The 27,698-nt window shown below is 40.6% G+C and overlaps 1 protein-coding gene across 4 annotated transcripts; it reads left to right on the forward strand.

Annotated features, from left to right (window-relative positions):
* LOC139629490 (lactadherin-like) lies at positions 1-24,175 on the forward strand. 4 transcript variants are annotated; one of them, XM_071492134.1, is made up of 11 exons: positions 1-203; positions 8,952-9,074; positions 9,392-9,523; positions 10,396-10,428; positions 16,264-16,377; positions 17,040-17,221; positions 17,564-17,719; positions 18,208-18,352; positions 19,678-19,880; positions 19,968-20,123; positions 21,092-21,388. In XM_071492134.1, exons 1-11 carry the CDS (start codon positions 134-136, stop codon positions 21,233-21,235), a joined length of 1,458 nt encoding a protein of 485 aa, XP_071348235.1. In that variant the 5' UTR covers positions 1-133; the 3' UTR covers positions 21,236-21,388. The 4 variants fall into 4 exon arrangements, with proteins under 4 accessions (XP_071348235.1, XP_071348253.1, XP_071348244.1 ...); XM_071492143.1 differs by having other exon boundaries at positions 2-203; positions 19,696-19,880; positions 21,092-24,175; XM_071492152.1 differs by lacking the exon at positions 10,396-10,428 and having other exon boundaries at positions 21,092-24,175.
* The last annotated feature ends 3,523 nt before the right edge of the window (positions 24,176-27,698 follow it).

Consider the following 27,698-nt stretch of genomic DNA (forward strand, 5'->3'; position numbering starts at 1 on the left):
TCACGCCCGCTGCCCCGGAGTTTAGATCCGAGCAACGAGCCAGAGCCTCGGCAGAGACCGCGTCCGGGGCGCCGCCGTCGTCCTTTCAACCGAACCGACTACAGCCACTGAAGCGCCGACTAAAACTGCAGCTATGACGGAACACATGCGTTTTTTCCTCTGGCTGCAACTTTTCACAGCTGGTCTGGTGTTTGGGGTGAGCGGTAAGTCGCCTCTTTGTGTTTGTTTACAGTTCAAACCGCCGCCGTTAACGTCCCCGGTCCGTTACTATTTCAGTTGAGTTTGTGGTTTAGCTGTGAAGTGGCTCCCTCCGTGTCCTTATCTCTCTCTTTCTCTCTGTTAAATTCACTCACTTGAAATCTAGTTTTTAATTCGCTTTACACTTTGCTGTGTTGTTTTTATTCCGGGAGTGTGTTTGGTTTGTGATGATTTAATCTGGCACCGTTACTTCATCGCCGGAGGGACGGAGCAGTGAGCCCTTGTAGGTGCGCAAGTTCAAGCGATCCCTGAAAAAGTGAACCGGACGTGTGGGAATGTGAGGACTGGGCCACAGCTTGGCTCTGAAACTGCAAGATGAGACTTTTGTGATGTTAAGGCTCATCGCATATTTATCAGATTTATTTTATTTTATTTTATTTTATTTTTTGCGAGGATATGTGCGTTTTTCAAGTTTTGTTGGCTTCTTGTTATGTCAGAATGTATGGTTACCTCAGGCCATTTTGTGCAGAGTGACCCTTTTACGAGGCACGACACTTACAGGCTGGGTATTATACTCCTCCACTGTTAACCTCATGCCATTGGCGCTTGGCTTTGTTTGCATTTCCATGCATCAAACACATTTAGGCCGATGGACAAAGGATAAAATGGCCTGATTTCCCTGCCTTCATTTCTGCTCACAGACCTAAGAGAAGGCATCACATGTCACACAAACGTTTTTCTTGGTATGATGATGTATTTTCCAAATGTGAAAATGTCCCAGTTCCACTTCTTGCACATTGACAAAGAAGAGAATTCATAACTTGGGTTGGTGCTATGTGAACTGTGTATTTCATGCCAGATGAAACATTTGGACTTTTGACTCAGTTGACGGTCAACCTTTGACATTTCTACCCGACCTCAGGGATCAATACATTGCACTTTTTAGTCTTTCATAGATTATTCATGAGAAAATATGCAGGAAAATGTTGTATAAAATAGTTAACTAAAGCACATGGTAAATAGTATTACATTAGACATGTAGTTAATGTCCCCTTTGCTTATGAATCATTTCATTGAATTTGCTGAAATGAATTACATCTGCTCAGTGCTGCTTTTAATACTTGTGTAGATCCACTATGTTGACAAATACACCAAAGGCTGCAGATGCAAGCATGTGACAAAGGCACCAAGATTATTTTCATTATTGATTAATCTGCAGATTACTTTGTTAATTAATTGTATGGCGTATAAATTGATAGGAAATAGTGAAAAATGTCTTTTAAATTGGTTTGGTCTGATCAACAGTCCCAAAAAACAACAAAAATAAAGACATTCTTTTGATTATCTCATAAGACAAAGAAAAACAGAAAATCCTCATAAATGAGCAGCTGAAGCTGGTTGGTATTTTCTGTTCAAAAAAGTGACAAACTATTCTTTGATCAAAATAGTTGCCAATTATTATTCTGAGGATCAAATAACTGATTAGTTGGATAATCACTTTTCAGATATACATGTAGATATACATTCAGATGTTTTTTCAATTTACACATTTTTGGGCAGCCAAAATTGATGACTATTGCTTAACAACTGTCCTCCTCAACTCTGATTCCTTGTCTGGTAACGTCCTCATTTTGACCTGCGTGACAAACAGACTGCCTCATTTTCCCTGGTGCATCACATGGAGACACAAAAGAACATACATAAATGTTTGATGTAACTTCTTTGAGTATCGTTTTTGTTTGAATTGAAACTGAAAACATTTGCAGCCTGAAGAGAATCATACATCCCAGCTTGTTTACTGCTCAGGGACGGGACAGCCATGGAGAATAGGTGTGGTTGCCCTGACCACAACGTTGAGTCAGTTTTCCGGATGCAGCCGCCAACACAGGCATGCCAGTGAACTTCCACCCACAACAGAGCCCACTGAGACCTTTCAACACTGTCAGGGAGTTTAGGGGAGGGGGGGTTGGGATGGGACTTGTTGCTGCTGTGTCATGCAATATGTTTACAGAGCAGAATAAAAGCTGAGGGGAGTCTTTTTCCTGTGTTTTACCTGCTTCGACTCACTTCAGCAGGTTGTAGCTCACTTGTCCTATCTCTTAGCTGCAGAGAGGAGAGAAGTGGAAAATGGTGTTCTGTGTCAGGGCTGAGGTAGTCTTTACTAGCAAGACCACTTAGGGCAGCTAAGAGAACCAGGGCTAAATATAGACCATTCCTGGGCCAATGGTGTGGCAGGAGTGTGTGTGTATGAGTAGAATTTGTGAATGTAGGCAGGTGCATAGGAACATTTTGCAGTTAGAATTAGTGCAAATTTACTTGTGGGAGTAAGATAGGGTTTAATTGCCAATCTATCAGGCAGATATTGGACTTACTTAATCAGGAATTTAATTTCCTGCTAATGTGATTGATGTGCCTCCTCCACAGTTACACTGCAACATAAAATCATGCAGTGACTGTTTTACATGTTTTATTTAGGGTCATTTGATGGATGAATTATATTTTTAATAATAATTCTTGCTCTTTTGAGTTTGAGGTTTCCCTTATTACTGAACAGATGCTGAATATTGTCTATTGGCAAAATACAATTTGGCATCAGATACTGCACTTTTAACATACTGTATCAGTAGCAGACCTTAAAACCCTCAGACAACCAAATGGAAGACTGAGCTAGAGCTGAAATGATCAGTTGGTTAATAGATAAGTTGACTTCCAGCAGAAATGCTAAATATTGTCTGATTCCTATAGTTCCCAATGTTAGGATCTGATGCTTTTCTTTGTCATATATGATCGTGCACTGAATATCTTTCATTGTTTGTTGGACAAGACAAAACAGTTGGGCTCTGGGAAATTATAATGTACATTTTTCACTATTTTTCAGCTTTTAAAGGCAACATTATAAATCAATGAATTTATCTGGTAGATTAATCAATAATGAAAAGAAAATAAATAATGAAATTATTTTTACAGCCTTTAATTTTGGTCACCCTGAGATCTTGTGCCAGAAAGTTTGTGAATGTGTGTGAGAGAAAGTTGAATGTGTGTGTGTGTTTCATCGTCAAATCGAGCTCTCACAATCTGCCTTGGTCTTCCCTTCAGGCATCTGTCTCCTTCACCACTGATGACTTTATTATTACCTCTCCCACCAAATCCCTCAGGGCAAGAGGGGCTCTTTTTCTTCCATCTGAATTTTGAATGGCTTCCTTAATCAATGTTTCATTGCAATATGGAGTATCTTCTAATTTGGGCCACTTTATTATTGTCTGTCGCCCCACTTTCCAATCTGCCACGTTGAATATTTTACACGCTGCCATGGGAGTTTAAACATTGAGCCAAGAACAAAATCGTCACTACTTGATTCCAAGAACAAGAAATGTTTACACAAGATTGTTGTGTTCATATAAACAGAGACAACTTAGTGACAGTGTTGACGTGTAGGCACAACTCCATTCAGTTTAGACTGTTTTTGTGATATTATACCAAGATCTATTGTAGTTACAGTTCTTCAGAGAAAGGCTTGTGCTCTTGAAGGTGCATGACGCTTGAGTGTATTTTTAGGAGCTGGCAATTGTTGTTTTTTTTTTTTTTTTCTTTTGTAGCAGCAGATGGCTGTGCTGCTCTGGAGTAGCATTTGCAGATTACAGAAAGCTCACCTGCAGCTGGAGTCCTGCTGATCTTCATACTGAAAAGATTTGGGATATTTAAGGACAGGATAGACCTGACCTTGATAAACCCACTTCCTGTTACACACGTCCAGGTTCCCTTCTCCTCACGTCTCCAGTACTCAGTAGTGCAATTTGGCAGTGGAAGGTCATCAGACTTGATGAGCACTCTACAGGTCTCAGGCCTCTTGATTATGCTTCAGCACATCCTCAACAGTTTTAACAAGGACTGTGTGTGTCTGTGTCTGTGTCTGTGTCTGTGTCTGTGTCTGTGTCTGTGTCTGTGTGTCTGTGTCTGTGTCTGAGTCTGACTGATGAAGGCGTCTGGTTTTCTAGAGTTACCACCCTTGCCTGCCAGCTTATAAGCTCCAGCATGCCAGTGTTTGCATGACAGAGAAGAGGGCTGTGTGTGTTTGCTATTTTCAGGCCTCAGGACACAGAACTCTGACATAACCACACACACACACACACACATTCATTCATATGTATAATTTCCTGTGCATTCATACACAATCAGGAGATATGGAGCCGATGTATGGGGTCATTACAGCTTTGACTTTGTGAGCTCATTTCAAACAAACCTGCCTTATAGTTCCTTTTCACACACTAATTTCTTCAAATCCCTCTTAAAAGCTCTTACTGTAATATGTTTTTGAGTACCACTGATCTCCCGTCATCGTTGATAAGAGTAATTTAGATTAAAGAGAATTTTACCTTTGACTGTGCACTGTGTGTATTTTCCATGCTTTGTCAGTGAATCCTGTCTAAAACACAGCAGCCAGTGATTTTGTTTCACATCAAACTGATTAAGATTTGCCTGCTTGCTTACGTCAAGGCAATTTCTCTCCAAAGTGCTTTTTTTTTTCTCGGTAACAAGTAGCTGTCTCTCTAATATAGGCTACAGTGAGTGTCATCAGAGGGTCCACTCCCACCCTGTGTGTCCTGAAATGGCTCCCCCATCTTCATAACAATGGGGCAGAGCCTTTAAATGACTTCCAAGAGTAGGTTTTGTAAAAGGGTTATGTTTCCTTTTTGTCCATTTATCTGGGATCTAGTACAGTCAGACAGCAGGTTAACATGTAGTGAAGCTTCACAGGGAACATGTGTGCTATGTGTTACTTGTCAATACTTGTCATAGTCATTTATGCCAAACCAAGCCCCTGCAGCGAATCAACAGTCACTGTAATCATGTAGGATATGAGCCTAGTTTCCTGAAGGCTTAACTGATAAAACCTATGCACAAAGGCAAAAATAGTTAAACACCTGTCAGTACATGCTTGCTTTATTGACATCAAGTAGCTGCTGTCATCAGACCATGCTATGAGATAAGGAGATATTAAAACACCTAAATTCAGCATTATAGGATAATTGATATGTTTTGATATTTGCAATGAAAATATTGCTACAGGAACTGGTGTGATAGCTAGCTCCAACTGGGACCTCATATCTGAGGCTCAGGCTTTTGCAGAATCACATACACCCTCTAGTTGGTGGGTCTCACTGGGGACTGGATCATTATATGTTGCTAGCTTTAGCTGCTCTTTGTTTTTTGGGCTGGTATTTGAACCTCATTCTTGGGCTGAAGCATCATGGGAAAGGCACAGACCATGACTCATAAGGAGCGAGAAAAGCACAATGCCCTGTGGAAATGGCTTGTTTGGCTAAACATAACTCCACATACCTTCCTAATCTGTCACGCTGGTTGAGTCAAAGTGGGGCACTATGTTGGATACATTTAGCACTGGTGTAATTAGGGCAAATGTATTTTATACTACATCATTAAATGCTACAGTATAGATCTAATTGAGACTGTATCCTCAGATGACTTATGGCTTTAGTAGTTATTGTGATTTATGAGAGAGGATATTAGTGTGTTTTATATAATGACAACAACTCATGTATTGTAATTCAGCCTATGTTTCCAGGTTCATGCCCACATTTAATACAATATCAGGCAACATGCCAACGCCTGTTTTCACTGTGTTTCTAATAAAGGGGTTTAGGGATCACTACTTCAGCAACAACCTTTTCAGGCACGTGCAGTCTAGACAGAGTTAATATAGTGGACAAACAGCCCTTTAAGTGTTACATCCACAGTTAATGTATTTCTGGATAATTGTAGTGTAGTTTTGGGGATTTTTTTGGGGGGGGGGGGGGGGTCCTTCCATAGGCATCTGCAGCAGCTTAAAGAGTTCATTTACCCAAATAACAAAAAAGCATTTGTCACTTACATCTACGGTTTCTAGCCATGCAGATAGTTTGAGTTTCATTGTCCAGGTTATTAGATATACACTCCTTAGATTTCTGGTGCCCCCAAAACATGATGGAGATGAATGGGTTTTGTTCGTGGTGCTCACAGCATATAAAAGTGGCATTTGAAAAATTCAACAGCAGCTTTTCTGCCTCTTTCAACAGTTTTCATAGGGACTATGTCTTTAGTAGAAAGTAGTTTAAATGGAAAGTGAGTCTCAGAGATTCTGGGAAGAAATGTCACGGTTGAATTTTCAAAATGTTTTTTTTCAATGTTGTGAACACCATAAAGGACATGTCAATCATGAATATTGTGTTGGGATGTAGGCAAAAATCTCAGAGATGGACATTTCATAGATATCTCTAGGCTGGATATCAGAAGAGGTTTGTTAGGAAAAACAGTTAAGTGCATATATGTCTTTTTTGCCTGTTTTCTATCCTGCATTTCCCAACAAACTAAACTTAAACTGCAGCCACAGATTTCCCCTTAAATATAAACTTATGTCTATCTGGAACAGTATTTGCCTGTCAGCTGTTCATGTCGATAATGAAGAAGAACAAGTCTCTGGTTTCCTCTGAAACAGAAGCAGAGCTTACAGTTAATGTGGGAAGGAAACCACATAATAACTGCAGATTTTCTTTAACTGGTTGTGCCCCTTGTGCAGTGCAAAATCTGTTCAAATCTACTGTACTTTAAATGTACTGTGGGAATGGGTGTGAATAGGGGAAAATAATAAGGACTCTTTTCTTCATTACTGTGTAATTTTATACTGATGTGGATTTTACTCATAGTGGCATCACTCAGGGGATTTTCATGGAGGCTCTGGTGGTTTGACCACTGTCTCTTTGCTGACCACCTTGACTAAAACGTCACTAATTTCATTTCCTCAGTAAACTCAGGCAGTCTCCCGACTAAATTTCCTTTAAGTCAGGGCAGACCACAAGCAGTGTGTGCAGAGACAGTTAAATGAAGTCGAGCATCTCTCTTTTTCCTCTTTGAATTTGTATCTTAATAGTTGTGAGTTCATCAGTCAGATGATTTCACAGAAGGCCATTTGTCTAACGTTGTTATTTCTCTGCACTAAGAGGGTTTCCTGAAAGGAGCGTTCTGCCAGTGGACGAAAGGAGGTTGTGTTCCTTCCCTTAAGATAAACAGGCAGCACATTTTGGATAAGCATGTGTTGGCGGTGCCAGCCAGGCCTATTGCCTAACCGACCCATGAGATGTGAAAGCATTTGAAGGCTGTGACACTGGATACTGCAGTGATAACACTGGACATCCATGGGAAGTGCAGTTCAGTTGATAAACAATCCAAACAGGATGTTGGCAAAGTGGATCTGTTTCTTTCTCCTTCTCTCTCCTCCCGCAGTGGATAATTAATGAGGTCCAGAGTTTTGTACATTAGTGGTGAAAATAGAACTGCAGTCTACAAACTATAATATATTTATTTATAATATCATTTTTTGAATTCTTCAACTCTCTGAAGACCAGTTAGTTAGTTTTTCCACAATGCTACACAGATGGCCAGAGTTCACACTGAATGAACTGCTCAGTGCGCTAATCCGTGATTGTTTTTAAGAACCAGAACATTATGTGTATGATGAGAAGTTAGAAAGGAGGAGAGGACACAACGATGCACAGGAAGTTAGAAGTCTCTGAAATGCCATTTTCAGCTGTGGCCTTGTGGCCTCTGAGAGTTATACCATCAGCAGGACTAAAACTGCACTTTTCTTTACTAGAAGTCTAAAAAAAGCATCTATCTATTCCCATGAGTCTGCTTTGTTTGAGGTGGGAAGAGGTACTCTGCTGAAAGAGTGAAAAGAAAATGGGGTCAGAGCTCATTTTTAGCCTCTATGGCAGACACCGTGGCTCTTAAGCCAGCAATTTCACACTTGGGGTCCAACCTCAATTATCCAAATGATAAGTGTTCACTTAGGAACGCCATTCTCGTCTTCTTGGGTGTTAAAAGGCTCCCAATTATTTACTTCCTCCATATTTTAAGTGACAAAATTAGTATATATGGGTATCATTTAAAAGTTCATATTCACACTACTATGCATCTATGTGCAGAAAACTGTAGTTACAGGCCTTTAGTCTTTGTTAGCATCTATGATACCTAACTCAAATGATCATATTTAGTTTTCAGATTGTAATATTTATTATTTTGTTCAAGATGTTGTCATAGTTTCCAAAGTGAAAAGGAAAACGCCACACGCCTCTTCATTCTTTTTTTTCTCTATTGCTCACTGACATGATTTCCCTCATGCCCAGAGAGCTGCCAGATTGTCAGGTTCAGCCCGGGCGGCGGTGAAACTGGTGGAAGCATCCAGTGTTTGTGTTGTGTTTACAGTGTAGTGATGGCTTACTCAGCTGTTCAGACCGTCACATCCAACCTGCAGCAGGCTGTTTACTCTTTATTCAGCAGCAACACGGGAATGGCAAATATAAGAATGGAAGAAAACATGATTTTAACTGATGTTAAAACTCTCTAACTCTCATATTTCATTCTTTCTTATTGAAACCTTTCAGATAATTGCTACTGTGCTACTATGCTAAAACCACTTAAAAATCACAACTGCTGCAGTGTCTAATTGTCCTCTTCCTGTCATGAAATATGGGCCACGGAATATCAGATATTTGTTGACGGGAAGCGCTGAGCTGTAAGCCATTTATAAATGTGAAATGAATAAATGCTTTTTTTTCTTCATATATTTTTTTAAATGAATGTCTTTTTCCTGTCACTACACCAGCTTTCTGCTGCCACGTTTTAGCTTCTTGTAAATGTTTTTTGTTGATTAAAATTTCCTGTATTACTCAACCTGTCATTCCCGCCTCTGTCTGTAGGTGATTACTGTGAGGTGAATGTGTGCAGTAATGGTGGAACCTGTGTGACTGGAGCAGGAGCTCCGTTCATCTGTATCTGCCCTGATGGCTTCTCTGGAGAAACCTGCAATGAGACTGAGACTGGTAAGCCCCTCCTCTGAGGTCAGCATGAGTCTCAGATCGGAGTCTCTTTTTTCTAGTTTGCTAGTTAGACAATGACAATATAGACAATTAGATCACTTACTGGTGCTTAGTGTGATCTATTGCAGCTAAATAGTCAGTCATTTTAAATTAGATCAGGTTAGTAAAACTTGGACAAGTGAAGACCAAAAGGTTTAATTGTGCGTTCCATAATTAATTCCTGAAAAAATAAATATTTATTAGAGGTTAATACACAGTACAGCTCAGTCTATGTTTAACTCACCTCCTTCCTCTTGTGTGCCTTTCTTCTCCTACAAAAGGGCCCTGCAACCCCAACCCATGCAAGAATGATGGCATCTGCGAGGTGACAGGCCACTCCCGCCGAGGCGACGTCTTCAGCGAGTACGTCTGCAAGTGCCAGCCGGGCTTTGATGGAGTCCACTGCCAGAACAGTAAGTCTGTGCTCCCTCTCCAGTAGTTTTATGAGGATTATATCAGTAGATATTCAGTATCTATCTGTGTTTACTGTAGAGTTGTGTTATAAATCTGAGACTGGGGATAATATTCTGGTTCTGACGCAATTCAAAATCATTTCCTCTGTGTCATATCTGGATATTTATGTTATTATCCATGGAAAGTTGTGTATTTTTCTTTGTTCTGGTCAGATTAAAGGTTTTCTGTATATTAAATTTTGGCGGGCTCTTCAAGATCTGGAGCCACCACTGTAGTGTAAAAAATACATGGAATGGTTGACAATGAATCTCATAACAGCAATACAAAATGTCAAGATCAGTGGGTATCTCTTAGGTGCCATTGATTTTTACTAAAAGTGTAATTAAGATTGTTTGGTGAGATATTTAAAACAATTATTAATCATGATCATTCGTCTTAATGATTTCAAGAAAACTCCACTATTTCTGTGTCTAATGCTTCACTACTTTCATGCATTCCTACACAATGAATTGGCAAGTGTAATGAGGTCCCAGTTTATCTGTCTAACCTGGCACACAGACAGCTGCTGTGAGTACTGGCCACCAGACGGACAGCTGTCATCCTAATGTGAGCTTCATTCACACGTCACTCAGACCAGGTTGGTTCAGGGTCAGCCCGAAAGAGGGAAGCAACGGTGGGAACATGTGCTGCGCTCCTCAAACTGCCTCCAGCCGTGCAGACAGAGACAGATGGCTACTGTTTGCACGAGAGGGTGGCAGAATAACAGTGGCCAAGTGTGCACAAAGAACCAATTTAGCAGGAAACAAGTGGGACTTTTAGGAAAAAGCCTAAGTGCATTTTGTGTTTGATCATGTATGCATTTTTATCCTAGGTGTCCAAGGGGCAGATTTAAGCTCAAAAAAAGGTAACTGTAAAACTGGGACTCGAGGAGAGAATGGTGTGTGTGTGTGTGTGTGTGTGTGTGTGTGTGTTTTGTGCTATGGTCTCGTTTCCTTCTCGGATCCAGGTGCTCTCTTTCCTTTTGCTGCATGTTAAGGCAAAGGAATTCAACAAACACCCCCACACACAGCATGCACATACACTACATGCACGCACATATACAGTCACTCACCAACAGGAAACCGCTGAGGTCAGCACTATCTCTCCTTGTTTCTGAGTCAAGGCCAGCAGCAAAGGCAGCAGTGAGATCAGGTCAGCTCTAGATATGCTGCCTTTTTATCAGTTCACCCACCCTGACAGGAAGACGTCCCTTCATACTAAAAGATGTCTTGTTTAACTCCCTCATGTCTCAAACCGTTGTGAAACTATACATACATCTTCTTAGCCAGTTGTTTTTAAGTTAGCATCTATTTTAATCCAGGTCATCTTATAAAAAATACAGTCCAAGTTATCAGTTTGTGTTTTTCTTTTGCCCCTGAGAACCACAAATCACAGCTTATCAAAATCCATACATTCATAGGTCCCTTGGCTGGTGCTGTAAATTAGCTGCCAGAGTCAGAGCCCTCTGCAGAACAGACATTTACACTAATTAGATAAAGCCTGAAGGGTAATTATGAGGGGAATTTATTTGACTGTGTTGGTTATGAAAACCCCTCTGTGGACTGCCGAGTCAGGGAGGAACCCCTCCATTCACACATACTGATGACTGTGTTGTGACAGTTTAAGTGTTTTCTAATTTGTGTGCATGCATGTGTGTGTGTGTGTGTGTGTGGGGGGGGGGGGCAAGGAATGAGGATCATGGCAGCCAGCTCCTACGGTTTGTGTGAAACAGAGAAGGACATGGGCTGTGGAGAACCTGGGGAGGCGGAGTGTTGTTAAACATTTAACTAGCATCCTCACATTCACTTCCCACATGGAAACGCATATTGAGACAGAGAAAGCACTTTTAGCGCAGCATTTGATTAAAAAGTTGAGGATTGTCACTATAGCCCTTTCAATGGTCTACTGTGAGGGTACATAGGAGCCTGTGATTAGAGGATGAACTGGTTTATGATCTGAAAACAGCCATGAGCCTGACAAGAGCCAGATGTAGTAAAATATGTTGTCCTACAAATTACTGCATCTAGGAAATAGAAATAGAAAATGCCACAGTAAACAAGTGGAAGATGGACTACATGGGAAAAGAATAGAGTTGAAAATAGCTCCATCCTCTCTTTTAAGATTTACTTTCAGTTTTTAGAAAGAAGTCAAGAACAAGAACAGATTTTTTTATCAACATGTAGTTCAAGTGTATTATTTCATATTTCTACTTAAATGACTAAAATCCCTCTGACAAAGTGATCAAGGGAGCAAAGAAATCTCTCTCTCTTGGCTTAAAAGCTTAATCACGTGTTTGCTGCACATCCCACATAAACTGCAACCACACACAGCTCATGATCTCATATACACACTGTTTAGCATACACATACACACACGGTTTATCCTTCATACCAGTGTAGCCAACAGAAAGTGACGGTCCACGCTTAGCACTCGCAACGTCAGTGCTGCTACTGTTGCCGGGCGAAAAAGTGAACATGGAGGCGGAATGATGAATTAAGTCTGCCCTCCTGACAATGTCACACTCACTACTCAGGTCTGACTGCAGCAGTTCTGACTGTCCTGTCAAATTGGCCTAAAAGCCTTTATGGGTTGCAGAGAAGAAGTGTGCGTGTGTATGTGTGTGGAGGTGCAGGGAAGAGAGCAGATGGATGGAAACAGTGAGGGAAGGAGCCTTTTTCTTGCTTACAGTCTCTAAATCCCAGATTTTCATAACAGATTAAGGCAGTTATTTGCTTCTTGGAAGATGCCAGAGGGTATGTGTATGAGTGTGCAGTTATCTCAGTTGAGTTTACAGCTCCTCCCAGGATGTGGTAGCGTGGGCAGACTTGGCTCCATGCCCCCTGTGGAGTACAGGGAGGGTGCATGTATATAATATATGCATGTTATATACATGTTTGTCACGCATCTGACTAAGCCTCGCGTGCATTTCCTGGTTTACTAGTGTCTACATTAAACAGCTAGATTGGCCTATTAGATCAGCTTACATTGAATCACCTTACCTTAAGTAACAGAAGCAGCTGTTAACTGTTTTGACTGGAGAGGCTAACCTTCACAGATGAACAGCAACAGTTAGTCTGTAAGCACAATTAACCACAAAAGGTGCTTTAAAAGAGACAGCCATAGAAAGACAGTATTTTGATTTAAACCAAGGGTATATCTGATGATGAAGTGTCAATCAGTAAGACTTGCCATTATGTTCCTTTCAATTAAGAGGACCTCAGCAAAGCTTTAAGGACTTTTCTCCAGACTTGATGAAAATGATGGAATTATAAAATGATAAAAAAATGGATAGTAAAGCAAGTAAGCTCTCCCTCATAAAGTATGTATATTCACATCCGTAACTCCTTTTCTTTTGACCACACTTTGCAGTTGGGAGCACTTTGCTTGAGTTCCTCCAGAAACTACAATAACCACTCTTATGTAAATATGTAACCATAATGTGGTGTTCAGCAAGGGGAATTCCAATGTTTTTAACTTCCAAGATTCCCTTTCATTTATCCAAGCCACATGGACATGAAGTCATGACTTTGCCAGCTTGATTACACTTTCTAAGGTCCTCTTTAAGGTCCCTCTGTACATTTGCAATAAAGAAAAAGAGCTGATAATAAAAATTCTATCTAATATACAAGTAATGGAAGAGCGAGAGCTATCATTTACCAGCACACAGGATCTGATGTCACCATGACTTTATCTAGTGAGTGCTTAGAAACACAGCTTTAAATAATACGCTCTGTAAATATACTTTATGACATCAGAAGTTTCTGCTCAGAGCTTTGTATCCCTGCAGCAGAGAGTGACACCCTGGTGGAGATCTGATTTAAAGCTATTCTGGGTCCTGCTGTGTTGCTTCTTGGTGCACTCCAGTCCACAGTGCACAGCAAATTACACATCTGGAAACCTTTCAGTCCTTTTTTTTCATTTAATAATGCCATTGTGGCTTTGTCTGCTGACCATAATGACTTCTGAGCACCCCCCTTGGTTGTTGTACCATGGCAACTGAGGGAGTGATGATTAAAAATATGTCATTTCCTTATTTCATGTTGTTGTTGGTTGGAAAAAAAGACTAACTTTGCTACTGTGCAACAGTCCCACTGCAAATTTTGTGTCTAAAAGGTAGAAGGATGATAACAATTATTTCATGAATTTATATTCAAAGTTTCTTTACTAACTTTTCTTAGTTTCACTCCTCACACAGTTACTGCTTATTGACTTTGTAGGGAAGTGTCGTTGTTGAACCGTAAAAATCACAGACGCTTTATTTTCAAAACGCCGTCTGAGTACCCTGTGGGCTGTGGCCTCACACTGTGAGGGTTGGAGAATATAACATATTGCTTGACACGATCTACTCTTCTTTTTCAGCAACACAACAGCAGGTTTGGGCCGCCAGACGCAGACTCGTACCTTTATTTAGGCCTGAATCCTGCTGGCTGCAGCATAGATCCTGGACGGAGATAGCTTTGCTGATCACCACATGTGTTGTCAGTTGACCTTGACTCTGCATTGATCAGGGTCTGGTTTCAAATAAGCCGCATGACATTTGTATTGGCTTTTGCTTCATGCTGAGACAGATATTGACACGGTAAATATTGTGCTAGTGTGCTGTTTTCTGTTATAAGCAATAGGGTATACTGGACACAGGCCATGCTCATGCTCTGCCAAACAAACTCTATATGTATATGCAAACAGTGTGCTGATAGCAGATACTGCTACACATCTAACAGCTAATTAGATGTCAGTGTTTTTCTTGGTTGACGTTTTAGTCACAAGGTCTTTACCCTTAATCATCTATGTGCGTCTGTCAGGGTTACAGTTAACCAGAGCACCATGAGTGTATATATTTCAGGCATGCAAATCCCGAGCGGTAAACAAACTGACAAGCCCTTGCAACGTTGGTGCACCCACCTGTTCCTCTACCTGTCTCAGAGATGCTACGTGTGTCCTCCCACCCCCTCAGATAAATGGATTAGAGCCTGACCTGAAACTGACCAGACTGTATGGTCCTTCTGATCCTCTTAACTGGAGAGAGGGCCACCAGCTGACGCACAACAGGACTTGACCAGAGTTTCATCAGTCTGTCATCAATTACTGATACAGGTCTCTGGCTTGTAGGTGTGATATTCTCTGAGATGCTGGTCTGTATGCTACAAGGTGAAAACACATGGTCGACTGTTGTGACATACTTGATGGAGCAAGAAAACATTTTGCCCAGTCAGCCTCTTTACTCTCCTTGAAGTATGAATTTAAGGATGATTTATAAATTCAGCATACCAGAGTTTTTCTCCTCCATGCAGCAAAGGAGTGATGAATCTTTTTATCAATCTTAATAAAATAGCTGTCTTTATTTAACTTTAAATGATGCGTTAAAGAGTAAGCTCTAACATTTTCTGGTGGATAATGCAAACTGTCATCTGTCTTGCGTGTATTTGGTCACCAAACACATTTAAATACCAGTTAGCTTATCCAAATAGATGCCATATATTCATTCTTTGTTGTAGTTTGTAACCCCCTTGTATTTTACCCTGTTTCCTGATTCTGTTATATATATTCTGGATTCTTGATAAAGTGCAAACACCACTAAAGGAGCCTTTTATACATTCTCCCAGTATAACCTGAAGATATTTAGGTGAATACATCAGTGCATCTGGATATAGTCAGAGGTAGCTGCTATCAAAATGTAAATTAGCTCTTTGATCAATTTACTCTTGTGGCATAAAGTGTAGAGAGCTTGATGTTTAAAATATTCAGCTGCTAGAAATAGTCTATTTAATGTGATTTAGTGTGAGCTCCCAGAGCCAGATGTGTCACAACTGTGGACCTCGTTATCCAGATTCTGTTGATGCACATTTCAGAATTACTGTACTCCTCCTGTGTCTGTGTGAAAATGAATGTTTGGACACAGAGCTATTTATGGAGCGAGCATGTGGGTAGGGAGATACTGCCATGTGTGTGTTTGTTGGTTAGAAACATCACATCGGCGTGCCTAAAGCTTCAGAGATTGACTGAAATTCCCCTTTTGCTACGCAGTCATCTGTACAACAAGTCAAATATGACACTTGTTGCTTGTGTGTGTGGTCAATATTAGAGCGTGTTCAAAGTGGGTTTAGTCACTGACAGTGAAAGATTAAAGGAGTTTGAGTTTATTCCCGTTTCATTCTGCGGATTCATTTTCCTCCCTGACTCATTTCACATAGACTTGGAGCTGGACAGATAGTGTTGGGTGCCATCAAGAGGAAATGCTAAGAATTACAAGGACATTAAACAGGCACAGCACTTACATGGTCCTTAATGATACTCAACTCTTCTTTAAACTAGCATGTATCACGATGACACACCCAGCTAAACACATTTACTCCGTAGACCCTTCCATTATATACTTTACCTCCTGACCTCACGATCTCCTGGTGTGGCCAGTTCTTTGATACCAGATATGATGATCAAGGCTACATTTACTGTCTACTGATAATTAACAGTCTCTTGTCTCCAGCCTTCTCTCTGCTGCAGCTCCGCACCTGTTGGCATGACCTCAACTAACCTCAGTGTGAAACTACAAGAAATATCAAAACTTAATTCTCAAGCATGGCATGTGCTCTTCACTCACACTGCTAACTGGGACCTACCTCCAGACTGGCTGATTACAGTTGACCAGTAAGCTGTTTATACTTGACTACATTAAGTCATGATGTGGTTGATCTCTCTGCAGACGTAAACGACTGTGCCGGCCAGCCATGTGAGAATGGTGGCACCTGCAGAGACCTGGATGGAGATTTCAAATGTCACTGCCCTTCCCCTTATGTGGGCAAACACTGCCAACTGCGTAAGTGTACAATAACAAGCTCTCACATGAGGGCCAGAAGGCAAAAGAAAAAGACATAATGGATCAATTTGTCTTTTTGAGATTGGAGATCAAAAGATACTTGTACTTATGATACTGTGTATACACTGGGCTCCAAAAGTCTGAGGCTACTTTCCTATTCACTTGAATGGGAAACGAGACTTTTGAACCCCTCAAGAAAGAAAAATGAATAAATTAAATGGTGTGCCATTGCTGGTGTAATACATAGTAATTGAAGGAAGTGCAACTTAAGGAAGACACTAAAGATGATGGGGTTTGGAAAGCAGCCAAGCTGCTGCTTTTTGGGATGATCAATAGGCAGTGAGAGCCTGGGCCCAAATGAAGAATCAATACTTTATTCAATAAAGCAGACTCAGAGCTCTGCATTCTTAATGAGTTGACACAGGTCAGCACAGGTTTAGCACAGACAAGAGATTTGAGTGAATGTATATTAAACCTTGATTATCTCTCTGAGTATGTGAATGTATACTCAGACATTTCTCTGTCTTGAGAATCAGTTCTACTCTCATTATGCACTCACCATTCTTCTCTAAAGTTGAGTTAGAAATGAGGTTAGTGTATGCCAAGTTTGCATTAGGGCCACAGTGGGAAATATCATGCTGACGTCTGAACCTCCTCCACAGGCTGTATTTCTCTGCTTGGTATGGAAGGCGGGGGCATTGCTGAGTCCCAGATCTCGGCGTCATCAGTCCGCTACAGCCTGCTGGGCCTGCAGCGCTGGGGACCTGAGCTCTCCCGCCTTAACAACAAGGGACTGGTGAACGCCTGGAGTGCTGCTGCACATGACAGAAACCCATGGATAGAGGTAAGACCAGTGGTGCATCTGATAAGTACAAAATTAATTAAGTAGATTGATAGTCAACAGGAAGGCTGATATATAAGTACAGTACTTAGATGGGGATGTTTAGTAGCCTGGAGGTCTTGAGTCTTGAGGTCTTGTAGAAATGTTTAGCAGTTACACTAGGGAGCCTTTTGTTCAGACTACTGTATTTAATTTTTTTATGTTATGATATTTTGAAAACTGTTTATGCTCCCAACTTTACCTGCATTGATTTTTATATAACACTCAATTGAATGTTTGGATAGAAGTTCTATTTAAAAACAAACTTAATTAACACATGCATGCTTTTTTTTCCCCCAATGCCAGCTCAACATGCAGAGGAAAATGCGTTTCACAGGTATTGTGACTCAAGGTGCCAGTCGCATGGGAACAGCCGAGTTCATTAAGGCCTTCAAGGTGGCCTCCAGCCTGGACGGCAAGACGTACACCATGTACAGAACAGATGGACAGAGAAAGGACCATGTGAGGAGACGCATCAGCACAATGCAGCACTAAAGCCTACAGCTCTGTTTGAAACAGCTGTTCTGTCCCCTTTGATATTTTGAAATCTCTGGCAGTCAGAACACATTGATGTCAACACACAAACCACAAAGAGATAGAGAAGGTAGAAATGAACCACTAGAGGGGGCAGTGACTTTTTTCTACACCAATAAACACATTCTACCATAACCTGACTGTAGAAAGACTTTCAAATGTCTTTTAGTAAAGCATGTCTAAGTACACCACCTGTGAAACAATTTTTTTTTTAATTTATTTCTAGAGGAAACACTTTTAAGGAAAATATATATGTTTAATATATGTTTGATGTTTGACATAAACTTCCTTCAAGGAATGTTTAGTTCATCGTATAGTTTATAATCACCATGTGCTTGGAATACACCATAAATTAAATTAATTAAATGAATAACATAACACTTGATTAGGTTTGCTAACCCCTCCCTTTTCTGCAGGTATTTGTGGGAAACGTGGACAACGACGGTACAAAGACCAACTTGTTTGACCCCCCAATCATTGCCCAGTACATCCGCATAGTCCCTGTGGTGTGTCGCAAGGCCTGCACCCTGCGCATGGAGCTGGTGGGCTGTGAGCTCAATGGTAAGCTTACACAGAAAAGAACACACACAATAAACGAGCTGCATTTACTGTACATCCACAGACTTTTGGTGTTCAGTTTAGTGATGTTTGTGACTGAAACAAGTTATTCAAACACCAGGTGGGAAAAATTATCACCAGGGAGGGAAATAACTTATTTTTTCCCTGCATTTACTTCTTATGTTTCCTCATTAATTATTTTCAGACCTACACTCAGTGACTGATCATATTTCAAAGGATGTTACTCAGAGAATTTCACTACTCAGTGACTTTGAACAAAGATGACTGTCTCATGAGTCTGTTCCAAGATGATCATATCAAAACCATATGATCACTTTTTACCAAAAAATAGCAGCACACTCTAACAGATGCTAATGATTCAGAAATTCAGCAGGCAAACTAAATATTAGAATCTTTTATGTCATCTGTAGTGAACCAAATGTCTGTTCTTTGTGGCCTCATTACACTGTTGAATGTTCATCTCTCTTGATGATTGGCTCATTGATCAGACTAGTGTCTCATCAGTTGTGCTTCCCAGTTTGCGCTTGACTGCATAACTGCTATAGGAGATAAGAGATCACAACCAGCATGTGTTGAATGAGTTTTGGTTCTTTTTCAAACACTGCTAAAAGTACACTTGCTTTAATGCAAAATGCTCACCATGAATTTGGAATTTTTGAACTGTTTGTTTCTTGGAGGACATGGTTCAGTATTTCAAGCTCACTTGGTTCCACTCCATTGAGGGAAGTGTGAAATGATGTAATGAATATGAGAATGGATGTTGCATTAACAGCTACTCTATGTGATGCCAGACAGCGACAGTAAAGCTGAAGTTTTTCTGTGCTGCTTTCACCCTCTGTCCCACTGACCTGCATGTTCACTCAGTGCTTCACTCAGTCACACACATTAAAATGTCTGTTACAGCCTTTATAGATTAAACAATGAGCTTCACAAGTTTGTGTCTTCATACTTCATACTGAATACATGAGATGACACAGAGTGGAAGAATTCTGTAAACTGCAAACTTGTGAAGGATCAACTTCATAATCGGGGTGTGATCAACAAAGAGTTGAATGCACTCTTTGATCCCACCACATTAACTCGGCTAAACCTTATGCTGCACACATGTCTGCACATTCACCTGTATGCCATGTCTCTGCTCACTGTATCTGCTGATGTCATCCTCCACCATCATCATCTCTGGGTGTCTGTTTGCTGCTTCACATCACTGGCTGGCCTGGGCCGCTTCCTGTCTGTCCCTGTCTATCATACTTTCTCTCTCTTTCCATTCTCTTCCTCTGTCCCTCTGCCTGGTCTCACCTCCGCAGTGTATTCAAACACTTCAGGTTGTTCAGAGCCGATGGGCATGAAGTCCCGATTGGTGTCTGACCGTCAGATCACGGCCTCCAGCACCTTCCGCACCTGGGGCATCGAGGCCTTCACCTGGCACCCTCACTATGCCCGGCTGGACAAACAGGGAAAGACGAATGCCTGGACCGCCGCCACCAACAACCGATCTGAGTGGCTGCAGGTAGGAGGGCAAGACAGAGCTGCCTGTTTTATTTTTGAGTTTTCCCATCTCTGCCTTTATAAAGTGAAGCTCTCTCTGTGTCCTCAGGTGGACCTCCAGTCTCCCAAGAAGATCACAGGAATCATCACACAGGGGGCCAAAGACTTTGGCTCCATCCAGTTTGTCATGGCCTTTAAAGTGGCTCACAGCAATGATGGACAGTCCTGGACCATCGTGAAGGACGAGACCACAAACACTGACAAGGTCAGTCCAGCTACCAGAAAAACGTGGTCACAAACGTTGAGTCAAAAAAGCTTAATGGATGAAACTGAAATGATCCCAATGGAAATACAACACAACACTACACTACAGCATAGGGCTGGATGCAGAATGCAAATTTCAAATAGAGATAACAGCACCTGAGAAATGTAGTTATTAAAAAACAGTGTGACTCTAGTGCATACAAAGAAATTAATTTCCACTGCATAATGTTAATACATCTGATAGAACAGATGTAATTACAGCATAAGAGACATGTACTTAACTGAAATGATAATAATGATCACTGATCTAGAATGAAGAATGTCTTGATGGGTTTTGTCTAAAAAGGCTTTTGCAGATGGTTGTTTTCTTTGTGTGATCTGAAGGGAAAACGTTGTGATAGTTAAACTTGTCTACACACCTGGAATCAATCATGTCGACATTGGGCCCAATTCATTTTCTGTATGCATTCACTCATAATGCATCCAAAAACCCACCTACCAGATGCGCACTTAAGTACAACCAAATGAGGTCATTAAATCAAGGACGTGGAACATCGACACTATTTTAACTGACTCAGTCCATGAAACATTTATGATTGAAGCTCATTTTAATGTTGGTATTTGTTTATGAGGTTGTAATATTTGCTGAGGTTCCTTTTACATGAGTGTATCTGGTGTCTGTGTTCAGTCAAGTAACAGTCAGATTTTCTGCTTTTCAAACAGATGGGAAACAAGTCCAGCAAGAGTTTTTAACCCTATGTCACTGAGCCAGAGAGTTATTTTATGTTACTTTGCTTATTGTCAGTCATCTGACATCCACAGGAAGTCCACTGAATAAAATTTGATACCAGTATTTTCCATGATTGTTTAGTTAGCGAACGTATATTCATTAAGGAGCACAAAAAAATGTCTGTTATCTATAACATCTTTGATCTGTGTTGTTTTGATCGGCTGCTGTTTTCTGTCCAGATCTTCCCAGGCAACAGCGACAACAACGTTCACAAAAAGAACATCTTTGAGCCGCCGTTCTACGGGCGATATGTCCGCATCCTGCCGTGGGAGTGGCACGAGCGCATCACCCTGCGAATTGAGCTCCTGGGTTGTGACGAGTAGCAGTGCCCGGTACCTGCCCCCCTCTCTTCCTCCTCTCTACCTCTTCCACCCTTTCTGCCTCCTGTCCCCTCCCTCCCGTCTCCCTCCTGAGCCACACCTGCACTGCCTTGCTCTCAGCCCTAGGGGGCAGCAAACACCAGAGTAGCACCTCACCACCCTAACCCTGGGAGGTGGGGGACGTTACCCCTAACCACTGTCACCAGGGTCCAGATCGAGTTAAGCTCACGTGTCCCCTTTTTTTTGCGTTTCCTGACTTGATCACTCATCTTTTCCACCTGAACCAAATCTGTGATCACTTCAAGAAGCGACAGTATCGTTTCTTTCATACTAAGCTGGGGACAGATTTTTACCCCACCTACCAGCTAAATCAGAGGTGGTGAATCCTTCATCCCTGTGTCAGAGTTCAGGGGTAACAATACTGCTGCTGTATCAGTTGGTGCTGCCTGGACTCTGATCCCAGATCAGTTCTACCTGGAACATTGAACCTCCAAGACCCATGTCTGGTGATGTACATAAGCTCCACTTAGCAGCTTGCACACACCCTATAACCACACATCAATCCCCCCGGGACACACAGAACATATATCATCTTTAGAGGATACATTGATGCTTTAGGTTGATTGTTTTTCTTTTTGAGACTGTTTTTGTGTTTGTGGTAAAAAAAAAAAAAATAATAATATACTGAAAATCTCAAGATGTCCCTCTGTGTGTGCTACAGTAGTCCCTACAGTTCATGATTTCTAAATACAGCTTGTTTGAACTGCTTAAGAGGGCAACACTGAGGGTTAACAGTACAGTATTTACTTTGGTAACATGCGTATCTGTAGTAGCAAATAACACAAGTGCAAACATCCCACTATCTACAAATCCTCATTTTTACTGATCCTTTGTGTGAAATCAATGTCCACCTTTCATAAAGTTAGATGTCACTCATTTAGCTGCATTTGGCCAAAGCATGGTGAAGTTTTGTGCCAACATACCCTCGGGTTTTTGTTCCTGTGGATTTATGTAGAAAAAGATAGTATGGTGCACTGATTTAGATCCACACAAAACAAAAGGGGAATCAGATACGATAAATCTCTGTCACTGTTGGACATAATTGGTCAATGAACCATCAGTCAGTCACTTTAGCAGCAGCGGATGTAATCTCAGAGCCAGAGGAGACACCACCATTGACAGACAGGATGTTATAAACACAGAACAGAGAGAGTTTAAGATCATTGTTTACTGAAAAAGAAAAGAGACACTTTACTGCTCTTGAGCAAATGAACAATAGCTGTTGACTGAGATTTACACATGCTGCTACTGTGAGCTGGTGGGAAAAAAACATTTACAAACCAGTTCATGATTTGAAGTTTTACATTATTCATTCTGAAAATTATTTCACCACCTGAGGTGGTTTATCTAAAAAAATAACTTCATGGTCAGTTTATAGTTAATAAGTCTGGTCTTGAACAGGCTGTTTGAAGTGGAGTGATGATCAACACAAGCTTTGTTTTCTCTCTGTTTTGACTCTCAGAACCACTTCAGTGCTGGACGCTAAAAATTCATTTGTTATTTCTGACAGAGTCTTAAAATGACAGTAGCTATCAGTGTAGTATACATCAGTGCTTTGCTAGAATGATACTAGAATTTCAATAATCAAGAAAAAATAAAGAATTGCATGTATTACTTATTGGTTAGCATCATAAACTGATTAACGACAGTGTAGAGGCTGCAGGTTTAAAATTAATGATGGATGTCTCAGGTCAAAGCAGATCTGCTCCTAATTTACAGCAAATGCTACTGAAACACTATCAATACACTCACTCACTCACTCACTCACTCACTCACTCACTCACTCACTCACTCACTCACTCACTCACTCACTCACTCAGCTGTGCTTCTAGTTGTGTTCACCCACTTTTTTTATGGCACTTTGATGTTTGTGTTTTGATATTTGAAATATCTGAAAACCAAAAACAAACAAAAAAACAAACAAAAACAAAACAGTATTGTGTATTGAAGAGCAAACCGTGAATATATTCATTATTACATGTAGATAAAAAAAGAAAAGAAAATAGTTACAGTTCAGTTTCTTTGTTAGACTAAACAGAGTTTTAAAGGTCAGGGGGAATCCCTTGTTTTGGATGTTCAGTGTTAATATGTGACATGCATATATACAGTACCTTTGTACTGGAATCTGTTCATATAAGTAGATGTTAATGTTTGCTGCAGACCTTTTATTTAGGGTCCAACATTATGCCTCCAGTTGAAAGCTGCGGCCTCGCTGATAAGACTGTAAGAGAGAAACCAAATTAAAGCTGATTTTTACGGTTCCACTGGACATGTGACACGACTCGCCATATCAAACGCCTCTGCCGCCCCCGTCACAGTATTCTAAACCTTTCCACCCCATGAATTATGAATTATGGGCTTGTGCAATATTATACTGTGTTAGTTTTGATAACAATGAATATTAATTCAAGATCTTTAAAAATGCATGAGGGGATAGCAGTGCCACTGAGAGGTTGATGATGGACGTTGGTGTTAAACACTGTACAATATTTATAATTGTTGCAGACGATTCCAGAGGCAGTCATCCTTGTTATCCATGTCTGCATGCATTTTCCTGACCAGCCTCAGTTTAAGTTGAACCGATCTGGATTTATTGGTGGCATAGTTTCATTTTTTTCTAGATGTTCATCATCATTCAAACTATCGTAGATCTCCTGTTTCCCGCTGTTCAGCTTTTATATGATTGATCAAAAATAAGTTGATGACATTGATGTGTTTTTATGGTATTATATGAGTTTGTTTCTTGCTATACTGACTGTTGACCTCATAGAATTTTGACTGGATTTGGAGCTTTTTTTTATTCCAGTGTTGTGTTTCTAAGAGGATCCCTTTATGTTTGGCCTTTCTGAAAATGAAGAATAAATAAAGAATTAAAACATAGAACAGACCTGTTTTAATTGACTCTAAATGGCTTGAATAGTACAGCAATAGTCTGCAATTCTATGTATATCACTGGGGGGAATATTTAGGGTATGTTATTAATCATAATGCTGAATTCATTGGAGCTGTTTTCCATTTAAAAAGGTGGAAGATCAAAAGACCAAAAGCACAGAGGGTCGTTTTCCCTGTTTAGCATTTAAATGGCCCAGGGGCCTAATCTCTCTTTATACCACCATACAATCTTCCAAAGATATCTTCACCCGAGGAGGACACGTCCTCTTCTCGGTCTCATTATGCAGAGGTCACACTAAAGTGGGGAAATACCTCCGCAAGGTCTGAACCACAGTCAGATGAAAACACACTCATACAGTGACACTGTGAAGGTTAAATTCTTGTCTTTCAGTGTGTTATGTTTTGGGTGGACTCATGTTTGAGCAGTGTTTTGGTATTTAGGGAAAATGGCTGTTGTTCCACTCCATTACATCACTTTACGTGTTCAATTAGTAAACCCCAGCTAATTATCATGTAAGACAACTGTTGTTAGATAATGTTAGTGTAGTTAGCACCATCCACAGTAAACCAGCTGTTTTTCCTGTGGAGACGCTGGCAGTTGTGGCGTTCACGACCTAATGACAGCTTTCTCCTGTGTCCCCTTTTAATAAAACTCCTCACGTCTCCATCTTGTCATCGCCCTATTGTGCTTTTCAGGAAGATGACCTTGTATTTAGTGTGGGAGGGTTGTTTTGTTTCTGTATACTGCTCCTCTAAATGATCTTTGTGTCAGTTGTAGTTTTTAACTGTGTCACTATTGTGTATACACATCCTGGATGCTTCCTTAATGTTTCTAGGTTTTGTTATAATTAAGTGACCCTCAAATAATCAGTTACATCCTAAAATGAGATCATCTGAAAAATGTCACCAGTACTTCTACCATCAACATACCCACTAAATATCATAACTGAATATTGCTAAATATTGAAAGTAGTCAATTAAATGTAATACATTTAAGTATTGTTTCTCCTTTTGGAAAGAATGTAGTTGTTTTAGACAAATGATCAGCTATTATATGTATTATAGCAAATAAAATACATTAATTTTTATTATTATTATTATTTTCATCCCTTCATCCTAAGAACTACAAGATCTTAAAAACTGAAAACAATCATTGAATATGAAAATTTCCCTCACAAATGAATGTGAATTTATTACAAAATGTGAAAATGCCCTTTATAATGTAATCACAAAATCAATATCGTGTTTATGAAGCACTTGCACTAAAATGACCAGAAGCTGCAACAATTAGTAAATCAAAAGGAAATTATTTTGATAATTGATTCGTTGTTTCAGTTTTTTCCAGCTTCTGAGAAGAAAGTATCTACTGTTTGTCTTTGTCTTATATGATAACAAACTGAGCATCTTTGTTGGTGAGTCAGAACAAGTATTGTTCGTAAGACTTCACCTTTGGTTCTTGGAAATTTTTATATATTTTTTTTTATTTTACTATTTTCTTTACATTTCCTCGACTGAATAATTAATTGATTAAACACTACATACCAAGTATGAAGTGTTTGTTGATGTTACTCAAACCAAGACATCAACAGGGTCATTAAACTCAGACTTTTCTGTGTAAACTGCACAATACCTGCCAACTTTGTCTTTGAAAATCAGAGGAATTTAATCCAACTGACAGCACCGCTATCAGCTCTGCGTCGGGTTTCTGTCTGTTTGCTTTCCTGGTATGACAGCTGGCCAGGGACGGACAGAGGCATCGAGCCAAAGCAGGCAGGAAGCTGGAGTCACCGCGGCGGGTTTGAAGAGGAAGCATCCACTCCTGAAAACAACTGCTATTTTAGATCAGGTATGTGCTCCAGGGACATCATCTCAAAGAAAGGAAAACCTTTTAATTTCTGCTCAAATAAATGTTTAAGACTGCTGGTTGGACGCTTGATGACTGCCTTTCACATGGTGATGTTCATAATTATACCACTTATTTGGCATTTTGTATGTTTAATTGGGGCTAAACTTACATCAGTGAGTTACAGAAAGATGGGAAATTGTAGTGTTTATTTGTTATTACAGCTCATTTTACCCTGTATCTTTTAATCAAGTTGGAAAGTGTCACCCTGGGCCCTGCAGTTCACTCTCATGTTGGTCTTTTATTGAAGTCTTCCTCTCTAATCATTTCAGTCACACTGAAACCACTCTCTCACACACTCACACACACACACACACACACACACACACACACACACACTCACACACACACACACACACACACACACACACCTTTTGTGACAAAGCGTCCATCTCTTTGCTAATGACAGCGTGTGTGCACATACTGACATGATCAACTGCCCGGCTCTTCACTCAAACCACACAAACACAGACATACACACTCTTCCTCTTTCATGTCATCTTTTCTGGACTCCAGGTCCAAGCTCCGCTCACCTTTCTGGTTTGTGAATGCTGCTGCAGAAATTACACCCCTCCACCACCACCACTGTCACCAGGCAGTTCACAGGGGCTGCTGGTATTTGGGGCCCCAGGCCAAAACCTTTCATCTGAGGCTTTGGGAAGAGCACTGATCTGGTCTCTTCAAACACGCTGGGAGATAATGGCTTGAAGACACACAGGGAGGGGAAACGGCTGTCACACTGGCTGAGAGTGGGGGCTGTAGCTGCGAACAGACACTGAGGGGAGGTTTCAGGGTTTTAGGAGCTTGTACTGTGGATAACAAATCATACTGCTTCTTAACATTTTATAAAGTTGATTTAATTTAGGAATAAAACTGCTTTTCTGAAATGCATAAATCCAAGATTGGTTTCTTGTAGCCTGCATTTTGTGTCATAAACACTTTATAAAAACCTTTTGAAGTCAGCCAAACATTTTTAGACATTACAGAAAACATAATAAGCTTGGATCTTAAGTTTGAAACACAATTGAAGCAGTTTTTTAAGTCGTGCTTGTGGTATGGCTCTGTGGTTGGCAATGACTGTCTGTCAGCCAGTCGCTTTGTTCCAGACTGAAATATCTCTACAGTTATTGGATGGATTGCTGTAGCATTTTACACAGGGATTCATAGTCCACAGAGGGTGAATCCTCCTCATGGTGGTGAACCTCAGAATTTTCCTGTGGTGGCCACAGCCAGTGTGAAATATCTCATTGTCTCCCAGATGGGTGTAAAAAAAAGGTTTATGATAAACACAAGCGTGCACTGCAAATTTTAGCATGCTAACCTGTTAAACTTATCTGGTGAACATGTTAAACACACCTGCTAAACATCAGCACGTTAGCATGGTCACTGTGAGCAGCCTCACAAGCCGCTGGCATGGCTCTTAGTCTCGATGGTGTACAGCTTAAAAAGGAAATCCCTGGCGAGGAAGTGAGCCCAACATGAATATTTTCATTGGTAATGAAGACAGTGAAGGATTCACTGAAATAAACTGTGACTCATGATATTCAGTGTCAGCGACCATGAGTGAAGATGCAAATATGAAAAACCTTCACCAAAACTTTAACCAGAGAT

The sequence above is a fragment of the Trachinotus anak genome, unplaced genomic scaffold (genome assembly GCF_046630095.1).
Source record: "Trachinotus anak isolate AG129_WGS33_773 ecotype Australia unplaced genomic scaffold, CSIRO_AGI_Tana_v1 ptg000002l, whole genome shotgun sequence".
Lineage (NCBI taxonomy): Eukaryota > Metazoa > Chordata > Actinopteri > Carangiformes > Carangidae > Trachinotus > Trachinotus anak.